We start from the raw sequence: 22,183 nt of genomic DNA on the forward strand, positions 1-22,183 counted from the left end.
AGAGTTATCCGGATCCCCTTGGCATGAGGCCCCTCGAGCCACTGGATCGCTGCCCAAACCACCCTCCCGGAACCGGCCTGAGGTTTGCATGGAAAATGGGCCTGTCCTAGTCCCTCCACGCTACTGCCTCGGGCCTTGGCCCTCCCAACAAAGGCAATTTCCCTCCATGCTCTCTGGCAGGAGGGGGGACCCGTCAGCACACAGAGATGCATCCTGCTGAATTCATAATGTCTTTTATTAATATATTATGCTACAAAAATATTTTTGGCAAAATAACATTAATAGCATCTTTCTTTGTCTTCTATTATATTCTTAAAGAACTCTTCATGATAATTCACAGAGGTGCAGGGGAGAGGTGATTGAAAGAACAGCATCACGGATACTTTCAAATACATTAAGGTCTGAAGCATGTGCCACACAGTGCGAGTCTGGCAGGGAACTTCTGCGATCCCTCCGAGGCCCAGGACTGGGGCCCGGGGCTCTGGCTGCCTCTGTTCTGGGTCAGAATCTCCCTTGGCCAAGAGCCAGGCCCTGCCACCCCAGCTACAGGGGCTCAAGGTGTCTGAAAGCCCCACCGGAAACTTCTGAGATTCAGACCCCACTCAAAGCACACTTGCCCCCGAGTGGGACCCTGAATGGAGGGGCCCTGTGAAGCTACTCTGCCGCCTCCCCTGCTCGCTGCCTGCTCCCAAGCCCAGGGCGGACTGCGGGCCCTGGGAGGAAAGCCGAGCATTGATCCTGGGGAGGAGTGGCGCCCCGCCTTCACGGAGCCCCAAGATTGCACACAGCATTTGCCCATATCTCCAGAACACCCCAGGCTGGAAACAAGGCCTCTGTTTGACAGATGAGGAAATAGACGCTCAGAGAGGGGCAGGGACTTGCCCAAGGTCACCCAGCAAAGTGAAGGACTCTCCAGAGAATCTCAGGGAAGGAAGTGCCACCGTCAGAGAAAGGGTGGGAGAAGCCGACGGGCCAGGGCCAGCTGAGGCTCCATGGGCTCTCATGACCCCTTCCCCCTCCAAGGGTTGGGGCAGGAAGGCAATAAGCTCTGGGTTGGAGCCAGGGTCCTGGGTTCCAGTTCAGCTCTCCTCCAGGGCCCAGAAGTCCCCCTGTCCCGGGGCAGCCGGCAAGCCTGCCAATTCCGTCAGCCTGGCTGGGCTCTTGGAGAACTGTGGCGCGCGGCTGGACTGATTCCTGAACCTTATTGGTTTAGACAGCCAGCCGGGTGATTTTTTTTTGGCTGCTCAGATGAAGTTTTGGAAAAATCACAATGTTCAAAGAACCTGAACATTACAGAGCCAGGAGGGGCTCTCGATGTCATCTGCCTTAGTCCCTTGCCAAGACTTCAACTCTCTGCCATTTCTCTCCAGCCAGGGTGCCCACTGCCCCTGCTCACACTCCTCTCCTGACAGAAACTCACCTGCAGAGGCACCTGCCCACTCTCACACAACTTTGGCTTTGTACAAACCACTCCACTAGCAAAGCTAACATCTGCCTCGCTCCTTCTTTCCTTCCTTCATTCTTTTCTCTCTCCTTCCCTTTCTGCACAGTTGTTGAGTGCCATCTTTGTGTCAGATGAAGATATAGATATGAGTTTACATGACTCTTGCCACCATGGAGCTCAGAGTCCAATAAGAGAGCACACATGCCATTAGACAGTCTCAGTGGGTGTTGTGCTAGATGCTAGAAAGCACAAAGGAATCACAGGGGGCTTCTTGGAGGAGGTGTCATTGAGTTGAGTTGATTCTCAAAAATTGAGCCGTTAGGGTAAGAGAAGGGACTTCCCAGGCCTAGCAAGCAGCATGTGTGAAACATCTGATCTGTCCTAGAAATGACAAATACAGTTCGGTCTGGTCAAGCGCAGAGTGTTGGAGATGAGAGATGCGGCTGGCAAGCAGCAGGGCCAGATCATGGAGAGTCTAGAATGGCAGGCTGAGGATGTGGTTCTTCTCCCACGGCCACTGAAACAGTATAGCCAGCTCCAATTCTGTCCTCGGCACAGAAACCATCAAAGCAGTCGTTCCCAGGCAGAACGTGTCTTAGCCTTCACGGTGTTTGTCATCAGCTTTCCTTTGGTGGAGGACCTTTCCTTGGGATCTGATGTCAATGGCACCAGACTGGAGGCTGGGCAGGTAGGACAGAACCCAGAGCCTCTAGGTTTGCCCAAGTCTGGCTGAGGCCAAGACATAGAAGATGGAGCATTCGATGACATCAGGAAAACTCACTAATAGTCTTTCAGAGCAAAGGTGACCTTGCTGGTCAGTACAGGTGTTCGTACTGCCTGGACTCCAGATCTTTGACTCTCAGAGGTGGAGGGGCCCTCAGCGGCCAGTGCAGCTACTGATAGCCTGACTTGTGCACCTTCGGTCCCGGCCTACCCCTGCTGCGGGTGTCAGGCAGCCTGGAACAAGACTGGCAGCACAACTATGCTGACCAGCCCCGGAAAACTCCTGGGTCAGTCAGTAATGTTTCCTGAGAGACAGGGGATCTGGGCCACCACTGACCTTAGGCAGGGTACGGAACCTGCTGGGTCTCAACCCGTCCATCTTCTCTGCCTGTCTTAAGGCCAACGTGAAAGCCCCAAGACGTGTACGCGATGCTCTCAGAACAACAGGGGCATTTTATGAGGCTGAGCACATAGCACATGCTGGGAAAGATGTCAGCAGTGGTGTGGATAGAGCATTTCCAAGTGTGTGATTGGCCACTGATGGAATGAAGGCTCTCCGGCCCAGAATGAGAGAATTCACGCACCCCCAGCCATTCAATTTCCATAAATGTGCCTCGGGTCTTCTGGGATATAAACAGCAAGCTCAGTTCATTTCAAACCCCGGCCAGTGGGTGGTCCTCGGAGATCAGCGCGCTTCGGCTGCAGATGTCTGACCCACGCTGGCTCTGCCTGTCCAGGCGGCACACGTCCACCGGACCAGTTGGCACATCCATCTTCCTTTAAACGCTTGAGTGCTTATCTGGGGGAGAGTTTGGAATCCCCCGAACTGCACCAAGGAGGGATCTGGGGAAGACCAGGGCTGAATATGCTGGTTAGGGAATGGATAGGATAACCTCGATGTTCCTTTAGGAGCCCAGGACGGTGCTGTGCGTCTCTCTCAAGGCTGAGCTCCTCTAGATCGGGAAGGTGGCGAGATTCGGGCCCGACATGGAGACTGGCACTGCGTGTGCTCGATAATCACACACTGCATTAATTTACCTCTGGCCCCGTGCCTGGCACAGATCTGGGCACGCAGTCAGGTGCCTGGACTGTTTACCCAAATGCTTCATCTTTAATTAACCTCAAGTTCCATCTCAATACATCGCATGCCACACTCTGCCCGGAGCAGAGGGAAATCTGGCCTGTGTGTTTCTAATTCCTTTACACTTATCTCATCCAAATAGTGCTCCGCACGAAGTGTTTGATGTCCCCCAGGCCTCTGAGCCTGCTTTATAACTCAGCTAAGCCCCTTCCCGCTCAGAAATAGGAAGTCTCGTTTCTGCCAAGGATATACCCTGGCCGGGGTCAAGTTCGGTTTACAGCCTGGTGCCCATGGGGCTGGCTGGACCCTCTGAAGTAGAGCTCAGGGCCCCTGCCAGGTCTCAGGCTCCAAAACATCCATCCAGGGCTGAGCTAATAAGAATTCAGAGGCCTGCCAAGATGCCAGTGGGACCTCTGACCATCCAATAGAGCTGCACTGGACCCTACTGACTCAGAAGGGACAGCTGCCCAGTTGGGACTGGGGTTAGGCAGGCACTGCCAGTGACGCTGGAGAGCACTGGTCTGGGATTCAGCAGATATCCAGCTGTGCAGTTTTGGGGAAACACCCCCTCCCCGGCCTGATTGTTATTCTTACAGTTAGAGGTCAGATGAGGGGTTCTTTTTGATCTCCGGTGCCAGGGACCTGTAATGGATGCGCCGCTAGGCCTATGAGGGTCCAGGACTTGAAGGCAGGGTCCTCTGCCTTCTCAGCCACCGCCTCGGGGGCAGAGGAGCTAGGTCTGTCTCTCTGAGGCGGAGCGGCCTGACTATCCCTGTTTGACTGGCTGCCAGTCTCCCCACGCTTCCCACAGCTGCCCCTCATTCCCTAGCCTCTTATTTGGCAGAAAAGCCTCTCATTGGCTTTAGGATAAGACAAGTCTGGGCCTGGGACACGTGGCACACACAAAGAGCCCTTTGGCAAGAGTGACCCACATGAGCAACTGTGGCCAAACAGTCTCTTTGGCGGAGTAAGAAGCTTGTGCTGGCTCGTGGGGCGTCCCTGTGTAGAGAGAACGTGGCAGAATCTGAGCCAGGAGATAAGCATCACTTCTCAGTCACATTTCTTTGGGGCCATGTCCTGGCTGGGTGACCTTGAGCAAGTCCCTTTGCCTCTTTTGGGGGTTCAGTTTCCTCACCTGTGAAAAGGGGATGGTTGCCTCTCCTAGAACTGGCGTGGGGATCAGTGATAAAGTGAGTGTGCAAAGTGCCTGCCACATGGTAGGCTTTGGACAAAATGGTGGCTCTCATTACAATTATTCCCACGTGACTCTTAGAGCCCGTCTCTAAAACTGCCCTTTGTGCCGACCCCTGTCCGTCCATCCAGCTCATTCCATTTGGTGGCGACTTCAGTAGCATCTCCTGTAACCCAAGCTGGATTAATGCTATCAGAGCAGAGAGGTCTGGATTCATGTCCCGTATCTCCCACTTGCTGTGTGACCTTGGGCAACCACTTTCCTCTCTTTGGATCTTGGTTTAACCATCAGGCGCACGGGCCTGGGAAACCACCTCCCTCAGCACCGACACTCTTCCTCCACCCAGTGCTTAGGTCGGAACACTTACCAAGAGCTCCGGAGGCCCCTTCACAGACACCCAGGGTTTACAAAATAGCAGCATTCTCTTTCCGAAAAAGTATCTTCCCAGCCCTAGGATGCATCCACGGGAGGGAAGGACCGTCAGCGTTCACATCTCTGGCTCCCAAATCCAGCTTCACAAAAGCTAAGCTTGTCTGCCTGCCCCTCCCTCCGAGGTCCCCGTGGTGGGAGAAGCCAAACCCAGGCACGGGAGGCTTCCTCCGGTCCAGAGCAGGCGCTGCACCGCCAAGGTCCGCATGAGGTCGCAGAAGTCCTGACAGCCTGGCTTCACCGCCTGGGTGTGCGCTGGGACTAATTAGGGGGTAATTGATATAGGGCACATAAAAATAGTTTTATCGGTGGAATAAATACATTTTTCTTTTTTAATATGGACACGTATTTTACAAAAGAGCCCCATAGCACTATGGGAAATTAAGATCCTTCTACAAAAAAGAAGATGTAACTCGGGTACAATAAAGCTCTAGGGTTCTAACGGATCCCGACTGGACTGCCCGTGAGGTGTCAGGCCCCCCTGGGAGCGGGGTGGCAGGGGCAGTGGGGTGTGGCCACAGACCCTCCTGCGGTTTCTCTGGCTTCTCTGCACGGGCAGCCGAGGTCAGGAAGGCCCGAAGGTGTGCAGCAGGAAGGGGGCTGCGAAGCTGGCAGCGACGATGGCAGGGAGGAGGCCCAGGGCCGGCTGGGAGTGGGCAGGCACTGAGCTGCTGGCGGAGCCTGGCGCTTCCTGCGGCTGGAGCTGGTCGGAGAGCTGGAAGAGGGGCCCGGCGGTCCCGGAGCTGTAACTGTGCGTGGGTTGGAGGGGCAGCGGGGGTGGCGAGGCGGTGGTGCTGGAAGGAGAGAACACATAGAACTCTGAGTGACGGCTCAGCAGCCCCATCCCGGGCTGTGGCCTGAAGGTGCAGATCTGACTTTATGAAATGAAGAAAACAGGGGAAGTGAGCAGCCCAGAGCCACACAGAAGGCTGGCCGAGCTCCCGAGACTGCACACACCCTCCTGTGCCAGGCTCCAGGGGGCGGGGGAGTAGGTGGGCTGGGCACTGGGAGCCACTGGGCTTGTGTGACCACTCAAGAGAACGGAGTCCCAGGCAGAGGGGATTAAAGTGTTATGGAGAATTAAAGTGTAATTCAAGTGTAGCTGGGGTCATAGTCGGGCCATCGGCCTCCACACCTTGTATACAGATGCCCCGCCCTCCTATTGCCCTCCCACAAAACACATACACCACCCCTCCCCCACCCCCTTATCCCAGCAGTCATTTATTGAGAGTATCTCTGGTCCTCTAAAAACCTTCACAGTCGCCAAAACCAGTTTGGCTCAGTGAATAGAGCGTCGGCCTGCAGACAGAAAGATCCCAGGTTCGATTCCAATCAAGGGCACGTACATTGGTTGCGGGCATCCCTGGTAGGGAGTGTGCAGGAGGCAGCTGGTCAATGTTTCTCTCTCATCGAAGTTTCTAGCTCTCTATCCCTATCCTTTCATCTCTGTAAAAAATCAATAAAAATATATTAAAAATAACAAAAACAAACCTTCACAGTGGCTTGCACCACCCCCTTCCCCAGAGGAGAAAACGGAGGCTCACGGGGGCCATGCGATGACCAGGTCACTGAGGATGTGGAGGCAGCACCTCCACGGGGCAGGAACCCTGGGGTCAGCGTAACCACAGGGAGTTTGAGTGAAAGGTGCAGTTCTCCATGAACTTATAAAAACAGAATCCTGCTTTGGAGGTAATGGTTAAGGATCTTGGCTCGAGAAAGCTTACATGAAGGTTAGGAAGGGAGAGAGACAGGGAGACAGAGTGAGAGAAAGAAAAGATTGACGGAAGGTGCCAGTGGGAAGTGAAGGGTAGGAGGGGGGCCAGGCAAGGTGCAGGAGCAGGTCACAGTTCAAGTCCTAGAAAGAGAGATGGAAAATTATGAATAGAGGGACAGGGACAGGGGAAGGGAGAGGGCATAGGGAGGGGAGGCTCAGGGATAAAGGGAGGGGCTGGCCCTAGAAGCTGTGGGCACATTTGCCCTACGGACCGTGGGCTGGGGGAGGCAGATGGACATGCAGGCCGAGGATCCAACAAGCCCCAAACAGCAGAGGGGCAAGGATGTGAGGGGACAGTGGAAACAGTGGGGATACAGAGGGCCACTCCAGTGCAGGGCTAGGAAGGTGACTCTGCAGTCCCCTATGAAGGCAGCAAGTCCAGCTTGCATGTGGCTGAGGGGTTCCCAGCAGGAGGGAGAGGTGCTCACAGAGTAGGGCCCGTGCCGGCTCTGTGTGAAGCCCTTAGAATATAGCGCTTCTCACAACAACCCCAAAGGCAGGTACCACTGTTATCCCAGTTTACTTCTGAAGAAACTAAGGCACAACTTGCTCTAGGATGCAGGGCGGGGGGCACACAGTACATGCGGGTGTCAGGAAGCTTGCCCCTCTCTGGGAGACGTTTGCGTTGTGTGCCATGATGGGGATCTTTTTCTGTGGGTAGCCTCCTCCATAGGAGACACTGCTCCACTTTTTCCTTCCCAGACAGGCTGCTCACCCCCAGGGTCTCTTGGAAGCCCCCCCACCCCACCCTGGCCAGAGTTCCCATGTGCTGGGTACAAGGTCCCAACATTTAGGCCACAGTCACCTGGACGAGATCCCTGAGCATCATGGCCACAGCCCTGCCCCACAGCCATGCGGCTGGATGCCTGGGACACAGCCTGACTCAGCCTCATCCTGGGGCTGGTGGGTGGGGCAGCCTGTAGTCACCAAGCACTGCCCTGCCCCTATGTGGGCTGGATTCTCTGCTCTGGGAATGGGGTCTAGACTTTTGCTCAAAGCAAAGTCTTTACTCTTCTTTTACTCTGCTCTGACCACAAGGGCCAGGTCCTTGCAGGAGGTCCTCAGGAGAGAAGGGAGCACACTCTTGCCATGCACAGGGGACAGAGGGACATGCTCCTGGGGCAGGAGGGAGGGTGCAGACCATGTGCTTTGAGTGCCCTTTATAACTCACAACATCTGACCTGTTGTGCTCTCCATCCCATGCCTCAGGCCATTGGAGAATGGTCATGGTCTGGGGCCCGCTGACCTCACGTCTCAGCACACGCCAACCCTCTCCAGGCACATCTAATGTTCTGTGGCCAGTTTCCCACTCGAATGCTACTCCCTTTCGAATGCAGACTCAATGTTCCCTCACCTAGGAGCCTCTTTGTCCTGCAGCCTCAATGCCCCCTGGGAACATTCAGGCTCCCATAAAATCTTGTACATTTCTCACTGATCACATTATGTCACAGGTACCTACAGGGCACACAGGGTTAGGATGAGTTTCTGTAAAGAGCTTTGAATGATGCCAGGCACATATGTTACATGGTATTGGCTATTTTTGTCATCACTACTAATATGCTTGCATGTGTCTCCCTTAATAATAACATGCTCCATTCATAGAGCACTTCCCACATGCTGGCAGACACTGTGCTGGATGCTGGGCCTGTGCCTTTGTTATCGTCCCCATTACTAAGATGCAGAAACTGAGCCAGAAGTAGGTTAGGACACAGATGTGTCCTGGGCAGTCTGCTGTCCAGCCTGACCCGGCCTGGGTGCCGATCTCACTGTGCAGAGGAGCAAGTGTGCGATAGGAGGGCCTGAGGTGAAGTGTGCTGCTTCCTGCTGGGACCTCGAAAACCCATGCCCAGCAGCGTCACTGCCTCAGGCCCTTCCCTCCCTTTCTTTTCTAAGAAAAGGACCCCCATCTCTGCATACAACACAAAAGGCCACGGAAGTTCCTCCCCACTGCTGCCCCGTCCTTTCAGTCTGAGCAGCAGCAAGGTGAGGAGGTCTGGCCTTAGGAGGGGAGCCTAGGGTGCTGGGTGGGGTGCTGGAGCTGCAGTGGGGGCCCAGGCCATAGAAGGAAGACCCATAAGAGTTATGAAAACTGTCTCACAAAGCACCTGAAGGCATTTGCTTTTACACTTTGAAAACCAAAGATGCAACCACCTCTCTTCCCGCTCAGAGCCAGAGTGGAGTGGGGCTTATTGCTTGGAAGGAGTCCCAGGGAAATGGGGGGAGGCGGCAGGCGGGGGCAGAAAGCCCCTCCAAATGCCCCACCTCCCTTGCTCACAGAGCTTATTCCCGAGTCCAGACCCCCTTCACCCCCCACCCCGCCCCATGCTGGGAAAAGTGTCTCATGGCAAAGTGGCCTCAAAGCCAAACCAAACACTGTGAGTGTTCCCAGGCTCCGCAGACGGCTGGCACTGAGGGGCCCAGTCTGCTCTGAGCCGAGGGGCCTCTGGGGTGGGGAAGGACCCTCTGCCTGAGGGGAAGGCAACAGCCCCGCTCTAGCCTTCCCTATGTTCCTGCTTGCCCTGTGACTCTGGGCAAGTCCTGTCCTCCAGGCCTCAGTTTCCCCAGGTGTACAATGAAGGAGCCTTGGGCTTTTCAGTGTTTTCTAGCAGCAGAAGCCAGAAGGTTGAAGTCCAAAGTATAAAGCACAGAAAAGCAGGCTGGTGTTTGAATAGTGTCAGCTGTCTGTCCCCCAAGGCCCTTTCACAGTTCTTCCTGGAGCAGGTGGCCAATCTTGGCATCAGAGGGTCTCCAACAGCCACCCAGGCTGGGTTATGGGAATCCTGGGGCTGTGGGTTTCTTGCCAACACAAGGGGCGGCTGGGTTGTGTCCTGGGTGGCTTCTGAGCAGGCTCTAAGAAGACAAGGGGAGATGGAGCCTGGGACAGCAGAGCCTGGTGCCAGGGGGCTCTGGTGCTGGGGGGCCCTAATGCCAGGTGGCCCTGATGCTAGGGGATCCTAATGCTGGAGGGCCTGGTGCCAGGTGGCCCTGATGTTGGGGGTGGAGGTCTCAGTGCGATCCCTTCACTATGGTTCCAGCCCGGGCCTGGCCTCTCTGAGCCAAGCACAACAAACACGGGCAGAAATGTAAGTGACTATAGAAAACCTGGGCAACAAACTCTCTGACCTTCCTTTTGGTCACATATTTTTCTGACATATCTCCTCAGGCAAGGGAAACAAAAGAAAGAACAAACAAATGGGACTACATCAAACTAAAAAGGTTTTGCACAGTAAAGGAAACAATCAACAAAATAAAAGCAACCCACTGAATGGGAGAATATATTGCCAATGATATATCTGATAAGAGCTTAATATCTAAAATTTATAAAGAACTTATATAACTTGACACCAAAAAAATTAAACAATCCAATTAAAAAATGGGCAGAGGGCCTGAATAAGCACTTCTCCAAAGAGAACATGCAGATGGCCAATGGACATATGAAAAGACGCTCAACGTCACCAATGCTCAGAGAAATGAAAATGAGCTATCACGCCGGGACCAGTTTGGCTCAGTGGATAGAACGTCGGCCTGCGGACTGAAGGGTCCCGGGTTCGATTCCGGTCAAGGGCATGTACCTTGGTTGCGGGAACATCTCCAGTGGGGGGTGTGCAAGAGGAAGCTGATCGATGATTCTCTCGCATCGATGTTTCTAACTCTCTATCCCTCTCTCTTCCTCTCTGTGAAAAATTAATAAAAATATATTAAAAAAAAAAAAAAGAAAAGAAAGAAAATGAGCTATCACCTCCCACCCGTCAGAATGGCTTCATCAATAAGTCAACAAACAACAAGTGGTGGTGAGGATGTGGAAGAAACAAAACTCTAGGGCACTGCTGGTGGGAATGCAGTTTGGTGCAGCCACTGCGGAGAATAGTATGGAGGTTCCTTAAAATATTAAAAATATAACCACCTGATGACCCAGCAATTCCAATTCTGGGTATATATTTGAAGAAATCCAAGACACTAGTTCTAAAATCAGGCACCTCTATGTTCATTGCAGCATTATTTACGATAGCCAAGATGTGGAAGCAACCCAAGTGGGTAAAGAAAAGGTGGTACATATATAAAATGGAATATTACTCAACCATAAAAAAGAACAAAATTTTACCATTCACAACAACATGGATGGACCTAGAGGGTATTACCATAAGTGAAGTAAGTCAGACCGAAAAAGACACATATGGTCTGATTTCACTGACAGGTGGAATCTAAAGAACAAAATAAATGAACAAACAAAATAGAAACAGACTCGTAGATACAGAGAACAAACTGAAGGGTGCCAGATGGTGGTGGGCTGGATGCAAAAGGTGAAGGGATTAACAAGTACTAATTGGAAGATACAAAATAGTCCAGGGGATGTAAAGTGCAGCATAGGGAGTACAGTCAGTAATATTGTAATAACTATGTATTAGTGGCAGGTGGGTACTAGAATTATTGAGGGATCACTTCATAAATTATATAATCGTCTAACCACTATGCGGTACACCTGAAACTAATAGAAAGTAACATTGAATGTCAACTGTAATTGAAAAGTTAAAAAAAAAAAATTTGGGTTTGCCTGCGGCTCAGCATCCCGGCATCTCAGGTCCACGGCAGCCTCTACCCCTTTGGCCATGTGGTTTTCTGTGGGAAAACCCCTCAGACTCCAGGGTCACTTCTGACCCTCAGGGCCCCAACCCCCCCAGCCCTCAGGGATTGATTCCCTTCGCAGGCAGCACAGGCAACATAGTGGGGAGTTGTCCCTGCTCAGCCATGGCCTGAGCCTCTTCCTACTCTGGTCCCCACCAGCACTTCACATGGGGCTGGGCATCCGCCTGGGGCCAATGAGCTCCTGCTCAGGGGGTAAGGCTGTGAGTCTTCGATGTGCCAAAGGCCCGTGAGCAGCTCCTGCTGTGAGGGGAGCATCTTAGACCAGTCACTGAGAGTCAAAGGCTCACCACTGGCCACCAATCCTGGAGACAACTGGTACCACTTTACAAGCACCATCTCATTGACCCTCTAAGCCTCAAAGCAAGTATGAGGTGCAGGGCTTAGCATCCTGTTCTACCTGAATTTGTCTGTGCTTTTACTCACTGAGGAAGCTGCTTCCCATTTCTCAGGGGGCATCTTCTACCTCTAATAGTCCTGGCCTCCAGCCTACCACCCTGCCCAGGGAGAGGGCTGGGCTGGGCTAGGAGGAAGCAAAACTGGAGGGCTTCAGGCAGGAAGAGCTGGTCGGCAGGAGGGGTGCAGAGCCCGCCCAGAGCCCAGGGGCTGGAGCCCTGGTCCTCAGCTCACACTTCAGGGGAAGCTGAGGGCCAGAAGGCAATGACCCCTGTCTGAAACCCTCAGCCTCTACATGGTGGCACCCCCAATGCTCTGTGTCCATCACCTACTGATGCCCTCTTGCTTCAGGCCATGCCCAGCTCTTGCAGCACCTGCCCCCTTATGACTGTCCTTCCAATCCTGGTGGCCCACCACCTTGCTTCCTTGTTCATCCAAACCTCTACCCCACCACACACACACACACACACACACACACACACACACACACACACGCACACACCCAAACACACACACCCAAACACACACACCCAAACACACACACACACACACACACACACTCCCCCTCCACACACCCTGTGGACTCAGAGAACCACAGAGCTGGCATGGCCTTCAAAGACCAGTCAAGGCCCTAACAGCACAAAAGGAGAAACTGCCACCAATCCTAGCTCATTGGGCGATGCTCTGCTCAAGGCCAGCCCGGGAACGGCCCTGCCCTGCTGCCCTGCCCGGCTCTCAGACGTGGAGCCCTCTGCCGCCGGCGTGCGGCCATCTGCGGCCACAGGCTCGGCACTTTCCACGGGTCCCCATAAATCATCCTGCCACGGGCTGCTGCTTCTCTAAACTTCCTCCTGTGTGTTTACATCTTGGATAATGAGGGGCAGGGGGAGGCCAGCCTGCTCCAGGTGGTATCCTGCCCAGGCGCTTGCAGCCCCTCCTCTGGCTCTCGCCCCTCCTCTCCCTCAACACACCCTCCTCGAGGCCTCCAGGGACGCACAGAAGTCCAACCCAGATCTGGCCCCCAGGGGCTCCCAGCCTAGAAACGCAATCTAGAAATCGAAGTCTGTGCGACCACTTCAGGATCAGACACCCACAGGCGCTACAGGAACGAGGGGAGGGGCAGCAGAAAAGCTAGGGCAGGAAGGAAGACTTCAGTGAGGATGGGGAGACGCTCGCCAGGTGAGAGTGGCAAGGGCATCTTCATGGTGGGCGAATGACTGTGACCCTTAGCATTAGACAGACTCCACCCCTGACTTGCTGTGCTACCTGACCTCGCTGAGCCTCAGTTTTCTTATTCATCAAACAGGGGCTCCTGAGAGGACTGAGGGACATGGTGAATGGAAGTGCCTGGCACCGAACAGGAGCTCACAAATGCCCACTGGCACCCCCCACCCCAGCCAGGAGAGAGGCAAGTACAAAAGCGGAGCTGGGGGCTTGGCGTGGTCCATAGAGAGGCTGCCCAAAGCCTGGCACAAACAGAGCCCTCTATCCCTTGGGAGGAGGGGCAGCGGGTAAGCAGGAAAGGGGTGGCAGGCACTGCATCTGGGCAAAACTGCAGGAAGTTAACCTGGTGATGGTGGGAGCTACAAAGAATTTGAAGCTGAGGGGCAGCGATGTGCTAGGACCAGGAAGCCTGTTAGGACCCTGATGCAGGATTCCTGGTGGAAGGTGAGCTGGACAGAGAGGAGCGGATGGAGAGGAGGGAGTGGAGTGGAGGGGTCAGAGGTGATGGAGAGAAGGAGATGGAGAGGAGGGGATAAAGAGGAGAGGATGAAGAGGAGAGGGTGAAGAGGAGAGGGTGGAGAGAGGAGGGGTAAGAGGGGACAGAGAGGAGGAGATGGAGAGGAGGGGGTGATGAGGAGAGGGTGGAGAGGAGGGATTGGAGGGAAAGGGATGGGAGGATGGATGGGAAGAGGGCTTGGGAGGACGGGATGGAGAGGAGGCAGTGGAAAGGAGGGAATGGGAGGAGGGGATGGGAGGAGGAAATGGAGGGGGGGAGATGAGAAGAGGGATGGCTCTAGGAGGATTCAGGGGGAAGAAAATGAGAAAACAGAATGAAATTAAAGTCCCAAAGAAAATAGTTTGGTTAGAAGGACTATAACGGGCCCTAGTCTCCCAGGGAGCTCTCCTCAGCCTCCTCTCGGAGAACTGGGGAACCTGAAGAGGACAGAGCGGGACCTGGAGCCACAGGAGCTGCGCCTGCACCAGGCCGCCCTGGAGCCCAGGCCTGCTACCTAAGAAACAGGGAAATGTTCAACAAACAGGCTGCCTGTCGGTGGAAACTTCCTTCTCCAGCCCGACCAGATGGGAGAACGTTACCCAACCATAGCTTACCTGTTGGGACCGGGAAGAAAAGCTGTTTTCTTCTCCTGAAACCAGGCTCTGTGTTTCAGAGCTACGTGTTGTGAAAAGGAAACTGTTTTTGGAGTCATTTGCCCAAATTTACCTTTCAGACATGGTTAGGGGCTGGGGGTCTCCTGCTGAAGCTGACAGCCCAGCCTCCTGTCACCTTGGGGGCTGGACCGGCCCCTGGCTGGGTCTCCTGGTCACTGGGCAGGTTGCTCACGGCTGCGGGGCCCGCTGGATCAGAGCACTTTAGGGGGCATCGGGGCCTCCCCAGGCTGCAGGAAGCAGCTCAGCAACCCCATGCCCTCGCTCCACGTCTGAAGGGGGCAGCCATGCTGGGCCCATGCTGGGCACATGAGTCGAATGTGTTGCAGCCAACACAGCTGCAGCAGCGCCTCTGCCCAGGCAGGCCGGGCTGGCGAGGGCTCTGCAGCGTACATTTCCCAGGAACCCACGTCAGGCGCTTCAAGCCAACACACAGCCCAGGGAACAATGGACTCGACTCTTGTTTGCTGGAAGTCTCTCTAAGATCGTGCACACCCAGCACGTTAAGAGAGCGGACTGGACTATGTCAGTTTCATGCCGATGACTCAGACCTGGAAGATCATGCCTGCGTTGCGCAGGAGGCAGCTCCTGATTTCTGTGTGATCCCGCCAAGCCCCTGCCCTGGGCCTTGGTTCAACATCTGTAAAGGCAGAACGGGGTCTGCATTTTCCAAAGCTGCTCAGAAGAACCTCCCGTGCACATTCACCACGCGGCTCTCCAGGCCCCTGCACGTGCTGATTTGTGGGGGGGGGGAGGGGGTCTGCAGTGGGGCCTGGGAATGTGTTTAACAAGGGCCCAGGGTGATTCTTTCTGGAAACTCTGAGGAGGTCCAGATGGAGATTCCTCGTCTCTGAGGGCCCACTGCGGGGACACGATGCCCAGGGCGCGGCTCCCACAGAGAGAAGGTCTCTGCCTCTCACTGATGGTCACTCCCTGGGACATCTGGGTGCCCTGGGGACGCTGTTCACCAAATATGAAGATTCTTGCCCCAAAGTGGAAACTAGGGAGACTGCACTGTACTGAGCCGGCAGCAGGAGAGGTGGGAGGGCAGGAGGAGTTTGGTGATAGCCAGGCAGATGTGGTGCAGGGTGGGGGAGGGTCACTCAGGCAGAGGACAGGGAGGTATCGGTATAGTAGAGGGATTTCTGCACCTGCCCATTTTTAAAGAGGTTTATCACAAACTCCCTGTCCCCTGCTGAGACAGAGCCCACAGCCTCAGGGTGCCAGATGTCCTCTGCCATCTCTCTCTTGCAGCCTCTTTGCCAGGGTGTCATCCACTGAGAGCTTCAGGCACAGGGAGCTCATGTCCTTGGCTGTAGCCAGCCTGTCCCATTTCCTCCTGGCTCCCATGGAGCCCGCTCTGCACACCAGGTTCATCCTAGGCAATCAAGGGCAAAGCAGACTTTTGTCCATGGCACTTGAAGGAAGCTTCTAGTCCCTCGCCTTTAAAATGAAGAACATTACACTCACTCTCACTCCGAGGATAACAATGAAAAGTGAGATGTGCGTGTGCTCTATCAGCCTGAAGGAGGAACAGGAGGTCCTTTGGGGATGGGAACAAGCCGACGCTAAGGTTTCTGCTGTGCACTCACCTGCCGGCCCCCCCAAGCAGGGCTTGTGGGTGACAGTGTGCCTGGCTCCGAGGGGCCTGAGGCTGCCTGGAGAGATGCCCAGCTCCCAGCAGCCTGCCCCTCCCCACTCACCTGTCCTCAATGCGGACCCAGAGGTCGTTGAACTGCCGCGGCCGCTGCTGTTTATTCTGCCTCTTGTGCCACTTGTTCTGCCGCCCGAACTCCTCCAGTTGGCTGAGGCTGTCGGGGAGCAGGAGGTGTGGGGATAGGGCTGGGTCCTCCTCCTCAGGCGGGGCGGTGGGGGTCACCGAGGGTGCTGCGGGGGCGGCAGCAGCAGGGGTCACGGGGGCCGGGCTCGCTGAGGTCCTCTCGGGAGGGGGTGCAGGGCTCCCGGCGGCAGGGCTGGAAAGGGCGACAGCTCATGAAGCTCACATGTTGCAGCGTGTCATTCATGTGGGACAGGGGGTGCAAATCAATGGGTGAGCTGCTGTGGCAAGAGAAGATGCTAGCGTGCCTCTCCTGGGCCCGGGGAGGATAACCCAGGACAACCAGTGTCCAGGGCTGAGAGACGGAGCTTAGACTCATTCTTTCATGTATTGATTCAATATATATTGAGCATCTACCTTGCACTTTTCTATGAATTGGGCAGAAGCAGTGACCTAAACGAAGTCCTACCCTTTACCAGCAGAGCCAACAATCTGAAGCAGAAAATGGAGAGTAAGACATAGAGATGTCAGATGGTGATGACTGCTGGGGAGACCAAGCAGAGACAGGGGAGAGGGTGGGGTTGGGGAAAGTGGTCTGGTCACTGCCGGCTGCTGCCGGTGATGTCTGAGCTCAGACTACTAGGAGGGGAGGGAGTGAACCGTGTCCCTGGCCCTGGGTCTCATTTATTCAACAAGTTCTGGGTGAGGGATTTTGGGTGAGTTATCTAACTGCTGTGCCTCAGTCTCCTGCTCTGTAAAATGGGGATATTACAGCCTATACCTGTAATAGCTCCATTGGGATTATGTAGGTGCCTGGCAAATAGCAAGCAGCTGAAACAGTTAGGTAATTAATATTATTAACTTAATAGTAATTATTACAATATTTAATAGTCATTAAATATTAATGTAAAAAATAATATTTATCAATAATTAGATTATTAACTATTAACTTAATAATTATTAATTATTAATTAACGGCATGGTTCAGTGGTCATGGTTCAATTCCGGTCAGGGTATGTGCCCAGATTGTGGGCTTGGTGCCCAGTGTGGGGCATGTAGGAGGCAGCCAATCAATGATTCTCTCTCATCATTGATGTTTCTATCTCTCCCTCTCTCTTCCTCTCTGAAATCAATAAGCATATATTTAAAATATTATTAATTAAATATTAACATTGTTGCTTATGTCATTCAGTCAACTACCCATTCATGCACTTAACACTCTCCCCTGAGCACCTTTTCAGGGAGGCAGGACAGTGTTAAGCAGTGGAGATTGACAGACATGGGTGCACATCCTGGATCTGCCCCTTACAGGCTGTGTGACTAAGAACAGGTGACACAACTCTCTCAAGCAGCCGTCAGCTGCAAAACGGGAGTGGAAATGCTACTCACTTCGCGAGGATGGTCACATGCCTGGCACATAAGCCTCTCTGTGATGCTGGCCAGCAAGCAAATGAGCCTGGCTGTAGCGGGCGCTAACACATCCACCTGGGTGTGAGTAATTCACATTCCCTACAGAGGTGTGCCCAGTCACCCCTTAGCCTGGGCGCATCCTCTGCAACTCTGCTTTTATTCTCTCCTGTCTGTGGCCCAAACAGAATCCCAAGGGGCCATCTGTCTCTGGGAGAAAGTTGGCCACGGTCTCAGGAACTGCGAAGGTTAAGTGGCCCCCAGGGCAGCAAGCAGCCTGTACCCTCCCGGCACTCCTGTGTGCACAGTGGGTGAGGGGGACAAGGCCATCAGCTCAGCCTGTCTACCCCCAGTCCCCACGGCAGCTCCAGATTCCCAGGGTCCAGGAGATGCCGCAGATGCTGGGGAGATAATTCAAAACAGGCAGACAAAAAGATGGCTCCAGGAAGCACCTGTGGCCATGATGGCTTGTATTGTTGGGCCCTCCACAGCAGCCCTGCTCCTTCACTCCACCCGCAGGGTTTCAGTCTGCACTCAGAGACCAGGCTGAGAGCCCTAGGAACTGGGTCTGGGGTGGGGAGTTGGGGGTGGGGCGAGGAGAAGGGGACCCTCCTCTAATGCCTGGGATCTAGATGAATAGGAGCCGAGGCGGCCTCTCCAGCCTGCCCCCAACCCCCATCCCTAACCTGACCTCAGATACAATGAGCTTCAAGGTGAAGGGGGAGCTTGAAGAATACTCTGTCTTCAAGACTCCCTTGTCCCTTACCCCTCAACACAGCCTAGCACCGTCTGACTGTATTGCACTTAAATGTTCAAGAAGAGCAATCTTGTCAGGCTGGCTCAGAAGATGAGAAGAGGAAGGAGCCCAGGAAGTTTGTAGTCCACCTTGACCCCCAGATCGGACACAGGGGGTGGTTAGGAGGTCAGGGAGGCCCTAGACTGCCATTTACTTGAGCTGTGCACCCTTCTGAGGTGACTTCACCTCTCTGGGCCTCAGGTTCCTCAATTTTAAGATGAGGACACTCGTAGTTCCTACCACACATGACTGTCATGAGGATCCAGTGAGTTAGAAACACTTAGATCCTGGTACACAGTGAGCTACTACAAACACTAACTATGATCGCTCAGGCTTCTTTTGGACTCTAGGTCTTGTAACGTCAGGGACGGGGGTCCAAATCACACTATGGTCACCCTCGTGGGCTGGTGAGGAGAGTTCTTTCATAAAGGCTGGGCGGAGCATAGGCTGCATGGGACCCTTGAGTTCGAGGATCCTGTGATTGATGCCGGAGCTGCCCAGCATGCTGACACTTCTGTGGTTCCCTGCCTGTTGTTGGCACTATGGGCCACACAGGGACCCAGTTGACCCCAGCCTTTGGGCAGCTCCTGGGAGGAACCCCCCACGGAAGAGAGGATGCCATTATGTGGCTCTGTGAGTGGAGTGGTGTGTTCTAGCAAGACAGTTGAGGCGATGGGCATGGCCAAGAGGCAGCACTGGGGAAAAGTATGGTCAGGGGACGGTGAGGACCAGGTGCGGGTGCGGCTAGGACACAGGAAAGAGGCTAAGCCATTGTTCACGCTGACCGTGGCCCCATCTCAGTTCAGAGCCCCAGCATCCCCAAGTCCTCTAGGCAGCCACCCAGGCGTCCTACAGAGCCCTTCCGTCCCACCTGATCACCAGTCTCCAAATCTTGACCCACTCTCAAACTTTAACCCTCCTCCCATTCCACCACCTCTGCCAGGCCCGCCACCCTTCCCTCCTGCCAAGGCTGTGCTCCTGTTCAGCCTCCTGTCTAGTCTCCCCACCTCCAGCCTAGCTTCTCCTCTCTTAGGTGCCTGGTCAAGGCCAGTGCCTACAAAGGCCCCATCTCACCAGAGGGCCTGAGCAGGGAGGCAGGGGGCAGCCCGCCATGCAGCCCACGGTCAGTCCTGCCCTGTGGACCTCCAGCAGCAGGCCAGCCAGCCCCATGGTGCAGACACCCCGCTGCTTACCTGTGGATGGTCTGCCCTGCGGGTGTGTGCTCCACCTCCAGCCCCGCCTGCCGGAGGACGTCAATGACTGTGTTGTTCCCCAGGAAGTGACCTGGAACACAAGAGACAAGTGGGCTCAGCTCCGTGCCAAAACACCAGGGACTTACGTCAAAGCCGAGGCCCCGAGCAGTTCGGCATGTCGGGAAGATGTCCTGATGCCACCTTCCTGGGTCCAAATCCTGGCTCTGGTGGTACCTTCTTGTGCCTCAGTCCTCCCGTCTGTAAAGTGGGCACGATTGTGATAGCAACTTCCAGAGTGGCTGTGGAGGAACAGTGCTAGTGTGCAGTGAAGGCTCAGTATGTCCCGTTGCAGGCATCGCTGTGCCTCATACCATGAAGCTGACCCAGCCCGGACTGTGTAGGTAGGGGCAGCCTACAGCACTCCATTGGCGGGGGGCACATTCATGAGGCACTTGCTCTGAGGCCATCCTGTACTAGAAACTGAGAATACAAGTCTAAATCACATAACCCACAGCCCAGCTGAGCAGGTACCACCATCCTTCGGTGGGACACAGGCCTGAGGTCTGAGCACACAGCGAGGCTCCAGTTAGGAAGGTTAAAGAGGACTCTTGGGAGGCTGAGGGACTGTGGACACAGTGGCTGCTGGAAGTTGGCACCCTGTTGAGCCCCTCTTGCTCCCTGGTCTTCAGTCTCCTCAACCTGGTCAGTGTGGGCAGAGTGGTGGAGGGCCCTGGCGCCCCCACCTATGTGCCCACAGGCAGCTCCCTTCTGCTCACCATTCATCCCGGAACCTGGGGGAACTCCCCGCACGGTTACGGTAATTGCCTGTGACGGGTGGTGACAGGTGGGAAGCTGGGAGGTCAGCATGTTGACAGCCCCAAGGAGGGCTGAGCACAGAGGGTGGACGGGCTGCAGGGGAAAGGAGAGACTCCAGCACAGAGGAAGACAGGTGGGGGCTGCCCCGTGGCTGAAGTAGAGGGTGAGCCCGTACTCCCTCACCGGCTGGCTCTACACTCGCCAGCAATCTCCCCATTAAGCAATCTCTTTAGCCAGCCCACCACGGTCCCTGAAAGCCACCTCTGGACCACTGCCTAAGATCACTGGGCCGGGATTCCCTACACTCACCCTGAGACCTTGAGCAAACCCATGAGGCTGGCATGCCTTCTTTCTCTCCATGTACGAGGAAGTGGGCTACATGAAACCCATGGCCTCCCCTAGCTCTAAGATTCTGTGAAGAAAGCTTTGACTCCAGAGACCTTTAGGAAAATGTGCTCTCCCTCCCTCCCTCATTCCCTTTCTGTTCCCCTTTTCCCATCTATCCAGCTGGCAAACGTGGAGCAAGAGTGTACCTAGTGCTGGACAGTGTGCACAGGTAGGGCCTGCTCCAGGCACCCACAGGCTTAAGAATGAGGCTCTTTTGATCCAGGCACCAACACTCTGCTGAAGGAACCTCACAGGAGGCATCTGATCCAACCTGGGATCAGGGCAGACTTCCTGGAGTGGCATTGCTGGCTGAAGGATGGGATAAGAGTTAGCTAGGTGAGGATGGGAGTGGGCTGGCACCGAAGAAAGGCTGTCCAGGTAGGGGAAATGGCACATGCACAGACAAGGAGGTAAGTGAGGCTTCTGGGAAGCCAGCTGCAGAAGACACTCGGACAAAGCAGGTGCGACAGGCCCTCCCAGGCTCCGGTCCTGACCCAGTGCCGTTGAGGATAGAAGACCCAGGTTCCGGCCAAGGCTGCGGGTCTCCACTCTAATCCTGAGCAAGTGGCTTCTCTGAGCTCAGCCTGTCTTCCTGAGTGTCACATAGGCACACCTTCCTCTGGCCACAGCTCCCTCTGGCCACCTGGGCAGCTCTAAAGCCCTAATGAGGCAGATAAGAGAACACCTTTCTGAATAGCCCAGTGTGCACTTCTAGTGGATGGGCTGGGCTGGCCCCTGCCTGAGGCCACAGGCTCATCCCCACTCTTGCTTGTCCCAGAGCAGGACTGGGCAGGAAGGGGGACGGGCATGCAGTCTCCAGGGCATCAAATGCAGGAACTCCTTGCTAGCAGCTCTTGGAATCCACTATTGGCGGCAAAGCCAATCCCTTCCCTGTCTCCATGGAGACAAATTTAAAGACCAGGCTTCTAGGCCCAACATGGTCCACCCAGAGGATTTCAGCGCCACCAGGGAAAACAGCCACCTCGGGCTGCACAGGGGCAGCAGGGAGTCTTCACTGAGGGCCTTGCAGCTGCTCCTAAAGTAGCATCCCTGGGGCTGCCGTAGGAGCACTAGCAGGGGCCAGGCCTTACAGGATGCCCACCAGACTTCATTTCCAGTAACTTTTCAGCGTCCAGTCGGTGCCCCACTTATTCCCTCCACTGCCGCCATTTCAGGCCCTAATTGTGCAGCGTAAGACCCCAAATAGAAGACTTTAGGTACTTGGAGAAGTTGGAAGCAATCAGAAAGGATGTTTTCAAATTGCCATCCCCTCCTTCTGTATGCCACCTTCACTCTCACCTTCTTCCTCTTGTCCCTCCCTGCACGAGGCTCTTCCTTTTTTTTTTTTTTAAATAATATTTTTATTGATTTCAGAGAGGAAGGAAGAGGGAGAGAGAGGAACATCTATGATGAGAGAGAATTATTGGTCAGCTGCTTTCTGCATGCTCCAAACTGGGGATTGAGCCACAATCCAGGCATGTGCCCTGACCTGGAATCGAACCCCGAACTCCTGGATTGTAGGTCGACACTCAACTACTGAGCCACGCTGGCTGGGCATGAGGCTGCTCCTTGCACAGCTCCAGGAGGTGCCCTTCCAACGCAGGGTGTGCCTCAGGACCACACATGCAAGCCACTCACCCCCACCACCCCAAACCCATCTCATTCTCTAGGACAGGGGTCCTCAAACTTTTTAAAGTGGGGGCCAAATCACGGTCCCTCAGAGAGCTGGAGGGCCG

The 22,183-nt window shown here is 54.6% G+C and overlaps 1 protein-coding gene across 1 annotated transcript in view; it reads right to left on the minus strand.

Annotated features, from left to right (window-relative positions):
- Positions 1-222: 222 nt before the first annotated feature.
- The window catches only part of TRABD2B (TraB domain containing 2B), a 198,788-nt gene continuing 176,827 nt past the window's right edge, over positions 223-22,183 (minus strand). The window contains exons 5-7 of the mRNA XM_084872358.1: positions 19,245-19,335; positions 15,775-16,044; positions 223-5,663 (exon numbers count right to left, since the gene is read on the minus strand). Of these exons, the coding sequence (XP_084728484.1) occupies positions 5,435-5,663; positions 15,775-16,044; positions 19,245-19,335 (590 nt within the window). The 3' untranslated portion in view covers positions 223-5,434. The remainder of the gene's footprint in view (positions 5,664-15,774; positions 16,045-19,244; positions 19,336-22,183) is intronic.

This window comes from Pipistrellus hanaki (assembly GCF_964339955.1).
Source record: "Pipistrellus hanaki genome assembly, chromosome: 2".
In the NCBI taxonomy this organism is placed as follows: domain Eukaryota; kingdom Metazoa; phylum Chordata; class Mammalia; order Chiroptera; family Vespertilionidae; genus Pipistrellus; species Pipistrellus hanaki.